This window comes from Salvelinus namaycush, chromosome 36, assembly GCF_016432855.1.
Source record: "Salvelinus namaycush isolate Seneca chromosome 36, SaNama_1.0, whole genome shotgun sequence".
Classification (NCBI taxonomy): domain Eukaryota; kingdom Metazoa; phylum Chordata; class Actinopteri; order Salmoniformes; family Salmonidae; genus Salvelinus; species Salvelinus namaycush.
In genome coordinates, this window is record NC_052342.1 from 14,406,875 (window position 1) to 14,423,661 (window position 16,787).

The following is a 16,787-nucleotide window of genomic DNA, read 5'->3' on the forward strand; positions in this document are numbered from 1 at the left end:
CCGGCTCGATGCCCAACCTAGCCCTCCCAGTGCGGCAAGGTGGAATAGCCGTACTGGGGACACCGTGCGCTTTACCGCATTACACGGTGTCTGACCAGTACGACGCCCTCTCACTCCACGGTAAGCCCGGGGAGTTGGCTCAGGTATCCAACCTGGCTTCGCCACACTCCCCTTTAGCCCCCCCCCAAGAAATTTTTGGGTGAGCCTCTCGGGCTTCCAGCCTCTCTTACGTGCTGCCTCCTCAATCCACCGCTCCTGGGCTGTGGCTGCCTCCTTCTCCTCCCGAGAGCAGCGATTCTCTCCCACCTTGGCCCAGGGTCCTTTTCCGTTCATGATTTCCTCCCATGACCATTCCTCCTGGTACCGCTGCTGCTGTTGCTGCTGCCCGTTGCCACGCTGCTTGGTCCGGGTTTGGTGGGTGTTTCTGTAAAGGCTTTCTTCCAGGGGTGAAGGAGAGGACCAAAGTGCAGCGCGGCTAGTGTTAAACATGTTTAATACAAGAACAAGTGAAACACTACAAACATACAAAATAACAAATGTGCAAAACCGATACAGACCTATCTGGTGCAGAACACAAACACAGAGACAGGTAACAAACACCCACAAAATCCCAACACAAAACAAGCCTCCTATATATGAGTCTCAATCAGAGACAACGACTACCATCTGTCTCTGATTGAGAACCCACACCAGGCTGACATAGAAACAGACAAACTAGACACACAACATAGAATTCCCACCCAGCTCACGTCCTGACCAACTAAACACATACAAAACAACAGAAAACAGGTCAGGAACGTGACAGTCTGACTCTCTCTCTGTGTGTGTGTGATATTTTTGAGAACGACTACACTGCACTGCATATGGGTTGTTATCAATAAAATGTCACAATATTGTACAGAGAGTTTGGTTTGGCTTCTGGGGGGCAAGGAGACCCCAGCTCTGCTAAAACCATTGACAAATACGTGCAGTCTTCAAGGGATTGTTAAATACATTTCAGAACTATTTGGTTTTAATGTCATCACCTCTTGAAGAGCATAGTCCGAATGACGCATTTCTGATTATTCCACATTTAGCTCTATCATCCGTTATACAGCATGTATCTGCATGCTTTCATGTTGAGTACACATCAATTGATCGTGTAATTTCACAAGTGAGGGTAGCCTATCCACTTAGCATGTAACTAGCTAGCTAGCTGAGCAAACATGTCATTTAACTTGCTTCATCAGAGATTAGGCTTTTGGAAAGATCCTGACAATGGCAAGTCCTCGTACTTCTGTCATCACCACTATAGATGGCAAGCAACTCAAACAATATTTGGATATAACCATCTAGGTTATCCCCTGAAAGTTAGCTTGTTAATTGGCCATTATTGATGTGATCTGTTATTAGATAGCTAGCCAATTTGACATGGTCCATCAATCAATGTAGACTAGCTATCATGTCTGTCAACAGTAATCGGGACACTTAAAAACAATGTTAAAAAAGGGATAATGTTAGCCAACAAACATTATCAGTACATCGGCAAATGCGCCCTTCTGCTGCTTGACAGGCAGAGCCCACACTGGATGGGAAATTAACCTAAACCACTCATACTTCTCAGGTATAGTTAACTTTGATTTTACATACTCAAATATGCAATTAATGATGGCCAATCTTGTGAGATATTGTCAGGCAACCCTCACGTATCTGAAATTACAAGATCAAATGATGTTTACTGATCATGAAAAACATTCAGTTACTTGTTGTATAAGCCTAATGAAATAGCTAAATATGCACAATTGTTTTGCATGGAATAATCAGAAATGTGTAGTTCTGACTATGCTCTTCAAGAGGTGATGATATTACAACCAAATAGTTAACATTTATTTACCAATCCCTTGAAAACGGCACGCAGTTTTCAATGCTTTTAGTGGAGCTGAGGGTCTCCTTGTCCCCCAGCAGGAAAATGGAACGCTCTGCACCTTATCGTGATGTTTTATTGATAACAAACTATACTGTAAATCACACAACAAGTGGACAATGTACCCCATATTAAAACAATACAATACGACAGCTTCAGGACGATGGGTGTGAGTGACTCCTCACAGAGAGAGAGAGAACTGAGAGAGGCTACAGGAACATGCCACTGCCAAAAGACAACACAGAGACTGTTGTCCAAATGGCACCCTATTCTCTATTTAATAGAGATAGGGAATAAGGTGACATTTGAGACTCGGCCAAAGGGCTTTTTAAAGCCAGAGCCAAAGCTTCCATTCAAGCTAAGAAGAGGAGAGAGTCTCAGCATGAGAAGATGGAGAGTGGGACATTCTTAGGGTAAACTTCTCATGGACAGTATTTATGTGTGAGACCTTATTCCATAAGCTGAGGAAGGACTGAATGAGCCTTGCTTATTTCTGCTTTATAAACACAGGGGACAGCGCAATGGATAGTGCAATACACGGACAAGCAGGACATAGTTAATATTGTCTCAGTTGTTGAATGACATTGTCTCAACCTTACAATCGAATACTCATTATGGGATTCACACAGTATATATTTTCCTACAGTCAATCCTAGAATGGTTTTGGGTATTTTAAAAACGAATACAGCCACATCTGTATGTGGGTTGTTGTTTGTAAACAAAGATGCTGTGTAAATATTGCTCACAAGGATTCAATTTACATTTCAGCCTTGTTTGTGTGTGTGTGTGTGTGTGTGTGTGCGTGCATGTGTTTGGCTCGTACCTCAAAGTCATGCCGTTTCTCGTAGACAGGGATGATGAGCTTGGCGATGTGTGTGATCAGTTCGTATCGCTCTGCCTTCCACAGCCCCTCCACACACAGCTCCAGGTGTTCCACTAGGACCTCCTGGAAAAGCCAGGACATGCAAGTGTGGGCCAGTAACAACAGTCAGCACAGTGTGAGAGAAATTACGTATTTACCTGATTTATTTGATATTAATGGTTAACAATTGATATTTAACTAATAGTAAGACATTTCTGTCCTGCTAGTGTCTGTGTTTTTATGGTCTCCACTGTAGTTCCCTGCATCTAATCTGGGCATATGGTCACCAGAGATGGCTTGAGCTGACAAATGAGTTAAAGACTACATTACATAGACAATAATGTGTTTTACTAGGGATAGCTTAGGAGTTTAGAACAATCCCTCATTGTCTCAAAATCATCCTTGCAACTAGGAAACTAAGCCAGGGTGGGGTTAAGACAACAACCCGTGCAGATAACAACAGGATGAACCCAGAGTGGCTTATGATGCTCCTTGGTCTGCATGGGAGGGGTTGAACCAACCATGGCTGAGCATTGTTAGTGTCAGCTAAAAATATTTACAGTATATTTACAATATATACAGTTGAAGTCAGAAGTTTACATACACTTTAGCCAAATACATTTAAACTCAGTTTCACAATTCCTGACATTTGGTCCTATTAAAAATTCCCTGTCTTAGGTCAGTTAGGATCACCACTTTATTATAAGAACGTGAAATGTCAGAATAATTGTCACGCCCTGGCCATAGAGAGGCTTTTACTCTCTATTTTGGTTAGGCCAGGGTGTGACTAGGGTGGGCATTCTAGTTTCTTTATTTCTATGTTTTTCTATTTCTTTGTGTTTGGCGGGGTGTTATTCTCAGAGGCAGCTGTCTATCATTGTCTCTGATTGGGAATCATACTTAGGCAGCCTTTTCCCACCTGTGTTTTGTGGGTAGTTGTTTTCTGTATAGTTTAGTTACAGAACTGTTCGTTTTTCTCTTTGTTATTTTTGTTCAAGTGTTCTGATTAAATAAAATATCATGAACACGTATCACGCTGCGCTTTGGTCCAGTCATTTCCAGGAAGAGGATCGTGACAATAATAGTAGAGAGAATGATTCATTTCAGCTTTTATTTCTTTCATCACATTCCCAGTGGGTCAGACGTTTACATACTCTCAATTAGTATTTGGTACCATTGCCTTTAAATTGTTTAACTTGGGTAAAACATTTTGGGGTAGCCTTCCACAAGCTTCCCACAATAAGTTGGGTGAATTTTGGCCCATTCCTCCTGACAGAGCTGGTGTAACTGAGTCAGGTTTGTAGGCCTCCTTGCTTACACAAGCTTCTTCAATTCTGCACACAAATTTTCTATAGAATTGAGGACAGGGCTTTGTGATTGCCACTCCAATACCTTGACTTTGTTGTCCTTAAGCCATTTTGCCACAACATTGTTAGTATGCTTGGGGTCATTGTCCATTTGGAAGACCCATTTGCGACTAAGCTTTAACTTCCTGACTGATGTCTTGAGATGTTGCCTCAATATATCCACATAATTTTCCCCTTACTCATGATGCCATCTATTTTGTGAAGTGCACCAGTCCCTCCTGCAGCAAAGCACCCCACAACATGATGCTGCCACCCCCGTGCTTCACGGTTGGGATGGTGTTCTTCGGCTTGCAAGCCCTCCCCCTTTCTCCCCCAAACATAACGATGGTCATTATGGCCAAACTGTTCTATTTTTGTTTCATCAGACCAGAGGACATTTCTCCAAAAAGAACAATCTTTGTCCCCATGTGCAGTTACAAATGGTAGTCTGGCTTTATGGCGGTTTTGGAGCAATGGCTTCTTCCTTGCTGAGCGGCCTTTCAGGTTACGTCGATATAGGACTCGTTTAACTGTGGATATAGACACTTTTGTACCTGTTTCCTCCAGCATCTTCACAAGGTCCTTTGCTGTTGTTCTGGGATTGATTTGAACTTTTCGCATCAAAGTACGTTTATCTCTAGGAGACAGAACGCGTCTTCTTCCTGAGCGGTATGACAGCTGCGTGGTCCCATGGTGTTTATACTTGCGTACTATTGTTTGTACAGATGAACGTGGTACCTTCAGGCGTTTGCTCCAAAGGATGAACCAGACTTGTGGAGGTCTACAATTGGCTGATTTCTTTTGACTTTCCCATGATTTTCACAGGCAAAGAGGCCCTGAGTTTGAAGGTAGGCCTTGAAATACATCCCCCAGTACACCTCCAATTGACTCAAATGATATCAATTAGCCTATCAGAAGCTTCCTCCATTACATCATTTTCTGGAATTTTCCAAAACTATAATTTGCCAAAACTATAGTTTGTTAACAAGAAAGTTGTGGAGTGGTTGAAAAACAAGTTTTAATGACTCCAACCTAAGTGTATGTAAACTTCCGACTTCAACTCTATAGTACTGTTACGGATACAGGTATCCTGTGTGTGTATCCTGTGTGTGTATTTTCTTTCCTTCTGCCCTATTTACAGGTGCCGCCAATCTGTCACCAATCAGTCGCTAATCAGAAGACACCTGCTCCTTTTTCCTTACCCAACCACATCCCCTTTCCCTTGGCTTAAAAGTATCCCAATCAGTTCTCTCCCCAGATCTCTCTTTTGTTTTTGCAACTACATGTCACTTTGTCCTTTATCCTGTGAGAATTGTTTTGTTATGTTGTTTGACTGTTTGTTTGATGGTGGGAATAGGAGGTACCAAGACAAGTCGCCCATGGGCATACACTACCCGTAGGTAAATATTGTCTAAAGAACACTAGTTAGAACTGGTCGGACGACCCACTGTATTTTATTGGTTAGTGAGCTAGCTGTTGTTGAAGCAGGTAGTCTAGCTTAGGGGTGTTTTTGGATACTTATTATTTCTTTCCTTGGGTCCAGCTCAGCCCCTTTTCCCGCCCCCTTTACTGTGTGTTTACCAAATAAACCATGAGTGTTTGACGGTAGATTTAAGTGGTCTGTGGTTTTTGTTCTCACTGTTCCTTTTCACTATTATAATTTGCATGAGTTATGTTACGGGTCTCGTTTCCATCCCCCCTAGACTGCAGGGCCAAAGGGATTCGTAACAAGTACTCTGCATTTGTGTAAAGGTTAAGTTACTCGGTCCAACACAAGGGTGTGGGGTTGATCAGCTTCATTATTGCAATAATTAATCGATATTGAATAGAGATGATTGTTTGAAGAAATGACAAAGTCTCTCTCACTTGATTAGAATATTCTACGACAGCAGGCCAACATTATCAGACGCACATAAAAATACAGAATTTGTTCAACATGCGCTTGAACACACACATGCACCCGCCCACAGGCTTGTCTTGTCCAACTGCTATTATTCTAACAACTTGGCCATAGGACTTGGCAAGATGGTACAAACAGATCTGGGACCAGTTCAGGAAAAACAGGTCAAGCTGTTATCAGTCACATCAAAGACTTATAAACATTGAGAGATGACTCCATGCAATATTAACCACCAGAGCCTTCTATTGGCAGTTCATTAACTGTGGTTAATGAGGTATGATTTATAGAAGAAGAAAAATAGTGGTGTCTAATATTAAAAGCAAATATGACATGATGAAATCATTGTCATGATATCATCACAACTGCACACAAGCATGCATAAATGCACACACACACACCTCAGTGTAGTAGACATCCTGCATGCCTGTGTCCTCCTTCATGGCAGCCTCCTCTTCAATGTTCAGAGTGATCCTCTTGAATGCAGCCAGGCCACTGGGGAACATCTCTGAAAGAACAATAACAACAAAAGACAGAGGCAGTCTATAAATACTTCATTCTTTCACCCAAGATTGGGTGAAGGAGAGTAGACAGCACTTCAGACAACATGAAACGAGGTCCAGCACATCTTGGATGATGCATTCTCAGACTTTGTAAAGCTGTTGCTGTTCCAAGTGGCGCTCTTTACTATTGTAAAACCAGTCAGTGGTTGCTGTCAGTGTTGTAGTACTCGAGTCCGGTCTCGAGACCACATATTGCGTGTCAGGGTCTTGTCTAGGTGTCGGATACATTTTTACTCGGTCTTGACTCGGTTTTGGACAACAAGGACTCGTAATTTCTTCCCGAGACCAGCGGAGTAAAAACCTCAGTTTAGTAAGGGGAGACTGGGGAATGTTGTAACATATTTGGTATTTTTGGGGGGTATTTGTGGGTTGCGGACATGTTTTTTGGAACTCAGTCGGGGTATTAACTTAATGTTGAGAGTTAGAATATAATATATGCTATTTAGCAGACGCTTTTCTCCAAAGAGACCTATAGTCATGCGTGCATACATTTTATGTAAGGGTGGTCCTGGGAATCAAACAAGCGCCATGCTCTACCAACTGAGCCACAAATGTTTTTAATATCCTGCCCAGGGCCTACGGTTGAAAATTAGCCGGCTGGCTAAAACCGGCACTTTTACTGAAACGTTGATTAATATGCACTGTCCCTGTAAAAATAAAACAAACTCAACAACTCAAGGACCACGAATTTAATGTAAAATAGTAGGATACAGAAGGTGACATTTCAAAATGTGGTTGTTTTTCTGTTATGTCAGTCACGGGCTGTGTTCCAAAATGCATACGTGTGTTCATTCTAGAGCGTATAGTACAGAAGTCACCTGTCACTTTTTCAAGTGCGATTTCAAACATAAAAACGCGCAATGGCAAGTATGTACTAAGTTTACACGAAGTTCTGTAAGCGAACTTGGGAGGTCTGGAAAACAAAGCATGCATGAGAGCATACTTTTTTGTTCCCTTCGTGGGAAGGCTATCTTAACACCTTGCGATGTAGTGAAAATTCCCAAAACTGCTGAATTATCAGCGGATTTAAGTCTGCGCTTGGGGGAGAATTTTCTGCGGAATAAGGAATAATTTGTTACGATTGCTTAACCAATGTTTAACCAATTACTTTCATATTAATTTTTTATTCAAAAAGTTGAGACTGCTTTTTATCAGCCTGCTCATCGGACGTGATGACTAGCTAGCAGGCCATCTTGTCCTGGTTATCAGGATGTGAACTCAACTTTATTGGAAAGAGAGGCAGGGGGAGGGGCTTGGTGTGTGTGTAAACCATAAAGGAAGAGGCGAAGCCAGAGATTTCACTCTCACCAAAATCTGTCCAAAATATGCCCAATGGGCTTATTTTGTACCAAAGTTTGCCTCCTGCCTTTGGGACAATGATTCCCATTGTCAGGGTGGAGACGTGCATCTCATCATTATATACAGATCTATGGTGTAAATTGGAAGGTGCACACAGCACAGAGGAGTGAAGGAGACAAGACCAAAAATATAACATGAGAACAAGCGGACTAAACGCTCATAAATACAAAGAATTACAGATTCTTGCAATACAGGCTTTTGGAATGTTGCGCAAAAACATAATTTCAGATTAATACAATTAATTTGTTGTATTGCCCAGCCCTAGCTGTAACAACAAAATGTGGAAAAAGTCAAGGGGTGTGAATACTTTCTGCAGGAAGTGTATTTTCCTAATTTCCTCTTCCTGCAAGTGCTGGGCCATTCATTTTGATTTTAACTCCAACCCTCCGATGTCCACAGATTAACCCATCTTCCCAGTATATTGATATTTCCCATTGACCGTGGTTTTTCAGATCCCTTAACAATACAGTTTGCAGGTCCATCGAAATCCCGATATTATGACATATCAACCATTCCTGGACCTGACTCCAAATGTGATCCACCGATGGACACTACCATAAAATATGCTCTTTTGATTCTGATTCCTAGTGGTAGAGTCTGCAAAAGGCTGACTGTTCAATGCCCCATATATTGAGCATTCTTTTTGTAGCAAGTATTGATCTGTCAATTGTTTTACAGTATATATGAGTTCATAGACCCGATGCCAAGGTATTGGGACATCAAAGACCTGTTCCCAACTAATTAGAATTTTATACGGCATTCCCTTGTGTCTTTAAGTGAAACTGATTCATTTTTCGATGTATACTAATACTTTTAAGCCATTTATGATTTTGTATTGAGCATTCACCTCCATACACTGTTTTTAGTTGCTTGTGTGACATCATTTGACAATCCTTGTTTACAATGTCCTTCATAAATATTATACCCTTGTATATTTTTTCCAAGAAAATGTATTTTCTCTATCAGTACATTGGAGTTTAGCCATATTATTTGCTGTAATATTAGATCTGCCTTTTTTTGGAGGATGAAATTGACATTGTACCCATGAATTCATTTAAAAAGGAAGGGCGGCAGGTAGCCTAATGGTGTTGGGCCAGTAACCGAAAGGTTGCTTGATCAAATCCCCGAGCTGCCCCTGAACAAGGCAGTTAACCCACTATTCCCCGGTAGGTTGTCATTGTAAATAAGAATTTGTCCTTAACTGACTTGCCTAGTTAAAGGTTAAATATATTTTTTTATACTTTAAAACAGAGATCCATTGTTAATCCACCAAAAATCTAAGGTTTTAAGAGCTCCCTCTTAAACAAAGGATGGGCATCTCTTAGTACCTTCCTAGAAAAAGTGTTTGGATTTAGATACAATTTCTGTAAAATGGAGGCGTTAAGAGAAAGGTTTAATGCCCTAATATTTAATTGTTTTAACCCTTCAAACTCCTTTTCATTATACAAATATGCTCAATTAACTTTCTGGTTTGCAATTCCATGTAAAGTGAAATATTATGTTCTCGCATGATTTGAAAAAAGATTATCCCGGAGCCGGTAGAGCTAGGAATAAATATGTAAACTACGAAATAGTGTATATTTATACCCCAGACCATTGGGTTCCAAATATTGTATGTATGAGCAGACGTAATCAAGGCAATCTTCCCATAAAAGGATAGGCGTTTCCCTCTCCACGTTTCAAGATTCTATCTATTTTCGCTAAGTTTCAATCAAAGTTAATAGTTGCTAGATCCCTAAACTTTTCCGGGATATGTACACCAATGTTCTCCATCTGCCCATTCAATCGGTAGACCACATGGCAATTTAAAGTTGATCTTTTAGAGACCTAATCCATAATATAGTACACTTATCATAGTTGGGTTTTAGTCCAGAGAAACTGGAGAAATGTATGTGCCCCTTAATGTTATCATTAGATTAGATTTTTAAAGCTAACAGTTCAATGGCCATAATAGAATCACATGGATGAATAAAGGACAACAATATGACAATGTCCCCAGCCAAAACTGCATGAGTAGTCATCTTGTCCCTCATTTGTTTGCATGTTTGTCCACCACTTGTAGGCCTTCTATCCCTGAACTCTGATCTTCTTCTCTCTCTGCATCGACAACTACCTGTCCACTCCACAAGTCTTGGAAAGAGTACAGAGGTTTCAATTGTTCCTAATCTTGGTAAAGGCACCATGGCTAAATGCATAATATGCATAACTGTAGTTTTTGTGTGGCTTAATGGGTACGTGGGCTTAACCTATTTGTTTTGTGGAACACAGACAGACAATAGGATTTGCCCGTGGACAGAGTTAAGTATTAAGCATCCTGGCTTGACAAAATAAAGACCCTTATAGTAAGATAATACAGCCTGGTGCCACGGCTTTAGTCCATTGTGGGGTAAACAGAACGCCAGTGTGCTGTTCTATAAAAAAAAAATATATGATAAAGTTCTAACAATAAAAGTAATACTTCGTCTAACAATAATGTAAAAAGATAATGTGAAGTGACAATAATGTAAAGTAAAAAATAATGTAACAATACTTCAAAGTACTGTAAGTGAAGGTGAATGAATAAATGGGGAAAGACAGTCTTACTTTTCCTGTGGAGATATTCTGCCACCAGTGCAGCAATGTGGACGTAACACATAGCAGCCTGTGGAAAAACAACACAGTATTGGTCAATGCTGGGAGGGTTGGCAAACACTCAACCACCACAGTCAAAACCCATACAGTATGTGCATTGCGCATGTGTGCATGCCACACACACACACACACACACACACACACACACACACACACACACACACACACACACACACACACACACACACACACACACACACACACACACACACACACACACACACACACACACACGTTTTGTTTTTCTATCTTTGTGGGGACTTAAGTCCCCGTGATTCACTGGAAAAGGAAACAGAGGTTTTGCGGAAAGAAATCAGGGTGCCTTGTGAGGATCAGGCGACGAGTGGCTAATCTGCCATTGCCTTCCACCCTGCTAGCTAACGTTCAATCGCTGGAAAATAAAATGGGACAAACTGAAAGCACGTATATCCAACCAACAGGACATTCAAAATGGTAATATCTTATGTTTCAGAGTCGTGGCTGAACGACGACATTATGAACATACAACTGGCGGGTTATAGACTCTATCAGCAGGACAGAACAGCAGCCTCTGGTAAGACACAAGGCAGGGTCCTATGCATATTTGTAAACAATAGCTGGTGCACAATATCTTAGGAAGTCTCAAGGTTTTGCTCTGAGGTAGAGTATCTTATCATAAGCCTAATTTCTATCAGCATGTTAAACGTGCAACCAGAGGATTTTTTTTTTTAGACTACCTTTACTACACACACACAGAAGCTCTCCCTCGCCCTCCATTTGGCAAATCTGACCATAACTCTATCCTCCTGATTCCTGCTTACAAGCAAAAATTTAAGTAGGAAGCACCAGTGACTCGGTCTATAAAAAAAGTGGTCAGATGAAGCAGATGCTAAACTACAGAACTGTTTTGCTAGCACAGACTGGAATATGTTCCGGGATTCTTCCGATGGCATTGAGGAGTACACCACATCAGTCACTGGCTTTATCAATAAGTGCATGGAGGACGTCGTCCCCACAGTGACTGTACGTACATGCCCCAACCAGAAGCCATGATTACAGGCAACATTCGATCTAACCTAAAAAGGTAGAGCTGCCTCTTTCAAGGAGCGGGACTCTAACCCGAAAGCTTATAAGAAATCCTGCAAAGTCCTCTGACAAACCATCAAAAAGGCAAAGCGTCAATACAGGACTAAGATCGAATTGTACACCGGCTCCGAGGCTCGTCGGATGTGGCAGGGCTTGCAAACTATTACAGACTACAAAGGGAAGCACAGCCGAGAGCAGCCCAGTGACACGAGCCTACCAGACGAGCTAAATAACTTCTACGCTTGCTTCGAGGCAAGTAACACTGAAACATGCATGAGAGCAACAGCTGTTCCAGACGACTGTGTGATCACGCTCTCCCGCAGCCGATGTGAGTAAGACCTTTAAACAGGTCAACATTCACAAGGCCGCAGGGCCAGACAGATTACCAGGACATGTACCCCGAGCATGCGCTGAACAACTGACAAGTATCTTCACTGACATTTTCAACTCTCCCTGTCCGAGTCTGTAATACCAACATGTTTCAAGCAGACCACCATAGTCCCTGTGCCCAAGAACACTAAGGTAACCTGCCTAAATGTTAGGAATTTTGTTAATAAATAGTTAAAACAAATTCTAGCTTTAAATAAAAATATAACAAATTGAACTCTGCATGCCCGGTGAAAAGAGATTTGTGTTGTGGGTTATAAAGTAAGCAGAAAGGGTCATTCAACTCTGGTTGAACTGACCCAACTTAGCCTGAGATGTTTAGATAAGGCTGTGGGTCACTTTTTAGGTCTTTCATTATCTTGAGTTGTCTGCTAAAGTGGTAATCAATTATAGTGAGCCTTCAGGATAAATGATTATATGGTGTGTCATGTGAGTGCCCTGTGAGGTTAGAATGAACTTTTGAACCTGTTTTCTATTTGATTAGGACAATGAGACGCATTCTGTAACCTATGACGTCATATATTGTATATAAGTCTGTGTTTATGATCAAATGGGAGCTTGCTCCGAGAATAAACACTATTATCTACTTTTAATATGACTGTATCCTGTCTATTTTATGTTAATAAGTATCTTACAAATTCTTATAAATAGACAGATTGAATTTAATTAATTAGTATATTGTAGGAATCATTTAATTCCACTAACACTAAATGACTACCGACCCGTAGCACTCACGTCTGTAGCCATGAAATGCGATGAGACATAGGGAGTAGGTCAGAGATCTGACTGTGTGGTGCAAGGACAACAACCTCTCCCTCAACGTGATCAAGACAAAGATGATTGTAGACTACAGCAAAAGGAGGACCGAGCACACCCCCAATCTCATCGACAGGGCTGTAGTGGAGCAGGTTGAGAGCGTCAAGTTCCTTGGCGTCAACATCACTAACAAACTAACATGGTCCAAGCACACCAAGACAGTCGTGAAGAGGGCACGACAAAATCTATTCTAGGTCCCCACAAGGATAGAAGAACCAACCCACACACACACACACACAATCCTGTTTCACAATCCACTGAAACACTGAACAGGAGGAAGACTTGGTTTCCCTCAACCATGGACCTGCCGAATCTCTGGCAGCAGGGGCAACAGATCACTGTCATGCTGACTGGCTACAGGAGTCCTAAACCTACAGTTTTTTAGACCCAGATCTAGAAAGACATTATGGGCTGGTTTCACAGACAGGGTTTAGATTAAGCCAGGAGTAGGCCTTAATGTGTACTAGTTAAACTAGGACATTTAAGTAGCTTTCATGAACGTGGCTTCAATTTGGCTTAGTTAGTCAAGACTATGGAGTTCTGGAGAAAGGTAAGTAACCCTAAACGAGAACACCTGGGTTAAGCCTGATAAGGTTAAGTTTGAGCACATGCTGTCTAATGGTGCTCATAAAAACCCGGAATCGAATAGAAAACAACATTACTGGTGTGAATCTTGAGACAAAACAATGGCAGAAGCAAAAATTATTTGTATGAAAAAAAACAAATTTTGTCAAACCATCCAGTTATTGAAAGTAAAAACCATACTACTGCTACCGAGCAAAATAAAAATTGTGGTTGCGCTGCAATTTGCTGTGAATTCAATGCAAATGAAAATGTAACCACAAGGAGCGTACAACAACTTCAGGTGAGATATCTTCATTATTATCAGTATTTCACATTTCTCATATTCATATTTTTGTGACATCACTTAAATTGAATGACATCTGCCTTTTATAGAGTGTGGAAGAACCTTAAAATGGCTTAAGAAAAAAGAGAATGCAGAGATCAGAAGAGAGCGATTTACTAAAAAGACAAGACCGATGAATTGAGTGACTTGCTGTCTGGAATAATTGAGCACCAGCAACCTCTGGATGGTATACCAAACGATGACCAACCTCTGGATGGTATATCAGACGACGACCATTTGGACAGTTCAGATGAAGAACTGAGCACAAACGGTACATATACCAAAGGAAGTAAATTGGTTACTTCCTTTAGTAAATATATTCCAATGTCCGTGTCAATCTTTATTCTTCTTTCATTCTAAGGACCATATGAGTTTATTTGTGCTTCTAACGGTGTTATTTTTCCAGAAGAACGGGATCTGAACAGGTTGGAAGAGCCAGTGCACAGTGAGTGTACCCTCTACATCTGCTATAGCATCCCTGAGAGAAGATGCTGCCACCACCTTTCAGCAGAGAACAAAAAAGATGACCATGCATGAAAAGTTAGCCAGAGAATTTCATGAACATAAAATTAAATATCTGAAGGAAGAGTATGACATGAAAATGAGAATTCTACAGGTTGAATTGGATATGAAGTTGGAAGAGAGAGGTATGATCCAAACAAGATACAGTAATGAGACAATTGGGATTATCAGCCATGGTGAACAATATGATATGTTAAAAATTCATGTTTTGTCATTTGGATATTCATGAGTGAGTATTTTAATCACCACAAACTACATTTTAAACCAGCCTTGGTTTAGTCACTCATTTAATTTTGCTGTACAGAACAAACATTATCAAAGCAAACATAAGCCATAATGAATACATTCCATAATTAAATGCATCTCATCTAGTTGAAGTGCTGCAATGTGAAAGCAACTCTGTGTGCAAGTCCTCGTTGGTCATTGCCTGCCTCAGCCATGGGCACATCTGCTTGATCCTGATCTTCCATTGGAGGATTAGGTAGTTGTGCAGCACAGCTGTAGCAATGATCACCTTGCAGCATCTTGGCTTGAAACGAAGTGTATTGCGTCAACACTGGAATTAATTTTTCCATTCTCCAAAACATACGCTCGACCATCCTTCTCGTGCGGATATGAGCATCCTTCTCGTGCGGATATGAGCTCGGTTGCATCTGCTGCTCAGCTGTTGTGGGATTTATGTATGGAGTGAATAAAAAAAGTTACTCTGACTATATCCACTCTCACCAAGTAGTAGTCCACCATGTTGTCCTTTCTGAAACTGAGCACACAATGAAGAGTTGAGAAATCCTTCAATCGTGAGTTGCACCTTTCCAACGTGCAACAATGTTTGAAAACTCTAAATTAGGAGTGCATACACCCTGAACATTGATGGAAAACCAGTTCTTACGGTTCCTGTACTCCTCAACATCAGGAGTTGATGGACACTTGATGGGAACATGACATCCATCTATACAGCCAATCACTCCTGGGAAGTGCCCATATTCATAGAATTGCACTTTATAGTTGGCTTGGCAAGCAGAATCAGGAAACTTGATGTAAAGACTCCTCAGTTCACAAATGGCGCTGCAGACTGAACTATTCTACACACAGTTGCGTCACCGGCACCATACAAAATCACCAGTTTCACGATAAAAGATTCTAGATGCCAAAAACCTCAAAGTGATCAGAACTTGGAAAGAATCGGATAGAGGCCTTCCTCTCTGAGACAGAGAGGAACGTCTAGGCTCAAGAAAGATATTATCTCCAATGCATTTTATTTGTACATACGACAGTGGTCTCAAAAAGCTATTTCAAAGTAATTTAATGGATTACTCCTATCCATCCTCCTAAATACTTGTCTGGCTGGCCTCTGTAGTGCATGTTGGTCTTGATTTAGATATTCAAAATAGTCCCTGCTCCCTCACAAACAGTACTAAGCAGAAGTTAAACCTGCCTCTTTGAAGGATTCATTTAAGATTCAATTTAGTCCTAGAGTAGCTCTAATCCTCCCTCTTGCAATCAGCTTTGTTTAATCTAGAACAGGCTAAAGCTATGACTATTTTGAAATAAGTCGCCTTGAGTTAAGACAGCTCAAACAGGCGTTTTAGTCTGGGACTAGGCTTCAGCCTTGTCTGTGAAACCGGCCCTTAATTCCTAAATGCCTCACCACCAGTCCACTGTATCATATTGTGGGAAACGGCATCAATTAGAAAGGAAAGCTGAGTGTTTGTGTGTGTTACCTCCAAGACTGAGGGAGATTTCCTGTTTACTCCAACCCCCTTCCTCCCAGTGTTCCCGGCATTCCTCCCTGACTAATCAGTTTCCCAGGATTGCCTGGCCCGAACATGACAACATATAAGAGGAGTTGGCTAGAGCACACACAGATCTGGATCAGGCTACCTTCCCAGGCCATTTGAATACATATCTCTAAAAAGGTCAGTGGCTGGAAGTCTCGGTTACACATATTTACATACAGTATGGTATTAGATTCCTCTATAGCAGGGCTCTCCAACACAGTTCCTAAAGAACTACCCTCCTGTAGGTTTTCACTCCAACCCCAGTTGTAACTAAAATGATTCTGCTTATCAACCAACTAATTATTAGAATTAGGTGAGTTAGATTAGGGTTGGAGTGAAAACCTACAGGACGGTAGGTCTCCAGGAACAGGGTTGGAGAGCCCTGAACTAGAGAGTGTGTTCAGAACTGAACATATTTACATACATATCAGATTCCTCTACAGCGCAAGTTCAGAACTGTACACATTTCCAGATATAGAAGATTCCTTTATAGCACAACTTCAGCACAGCACACAGACTTTGAAAGACAGTTGAAGCAGAGTGCTGAGATATCCGGTGCTGATTGCAACATGTATGTGGTTGGTGTTTTTCGAGAATTCTACACCGATACAAACCCAGAAAACATATGTATATGTTGAAATATAGTGAGCTCCAAAAGTATTGGGGGAGTGGCAGATTTTGTATTGTTTTTTGTTGATTATTTTGTTCCCAATAGAAATTAATGATAAATAATGAATTATGTCATTTTGGA

The 16,787-nt window shown here is 41.1% G+C and overlaps 1 protein-coding gene across 1 annotated transcript in view; it reads right to left on the minus strand.

The window, feature by feature from the left end:
- LOC120030343 (dedicator of cytokinesis protein 11-like) overlaps nucleotides 1-16,787 on the minus strand; it is a 131,887-nt gene that overhangs the window by 21,412 nt on the left and 93,688 nt on the right. The window contains exons 45-47 of the mRNA XM_038975717.1: nucleotides 10,514-10,571; nucleotides 6,410-6,516; nucleotides 2,727-2,849 (exon numbers count right to left, since the gene is read on the minus strand). Of these exons, the coding sequence (XP_038831645.1) occupies nucleotides 2,727-2,849; nucleotides 6,410-6,516; nucleotides 10,514-10,571 (288 nt within the window). The remainder of the gene's footprint in view (nucleotides 1-2,726; nucleotides 2,850-6,409; nucleotides 6,517-10,513; nucleotides 10,572-16,787) is intronic.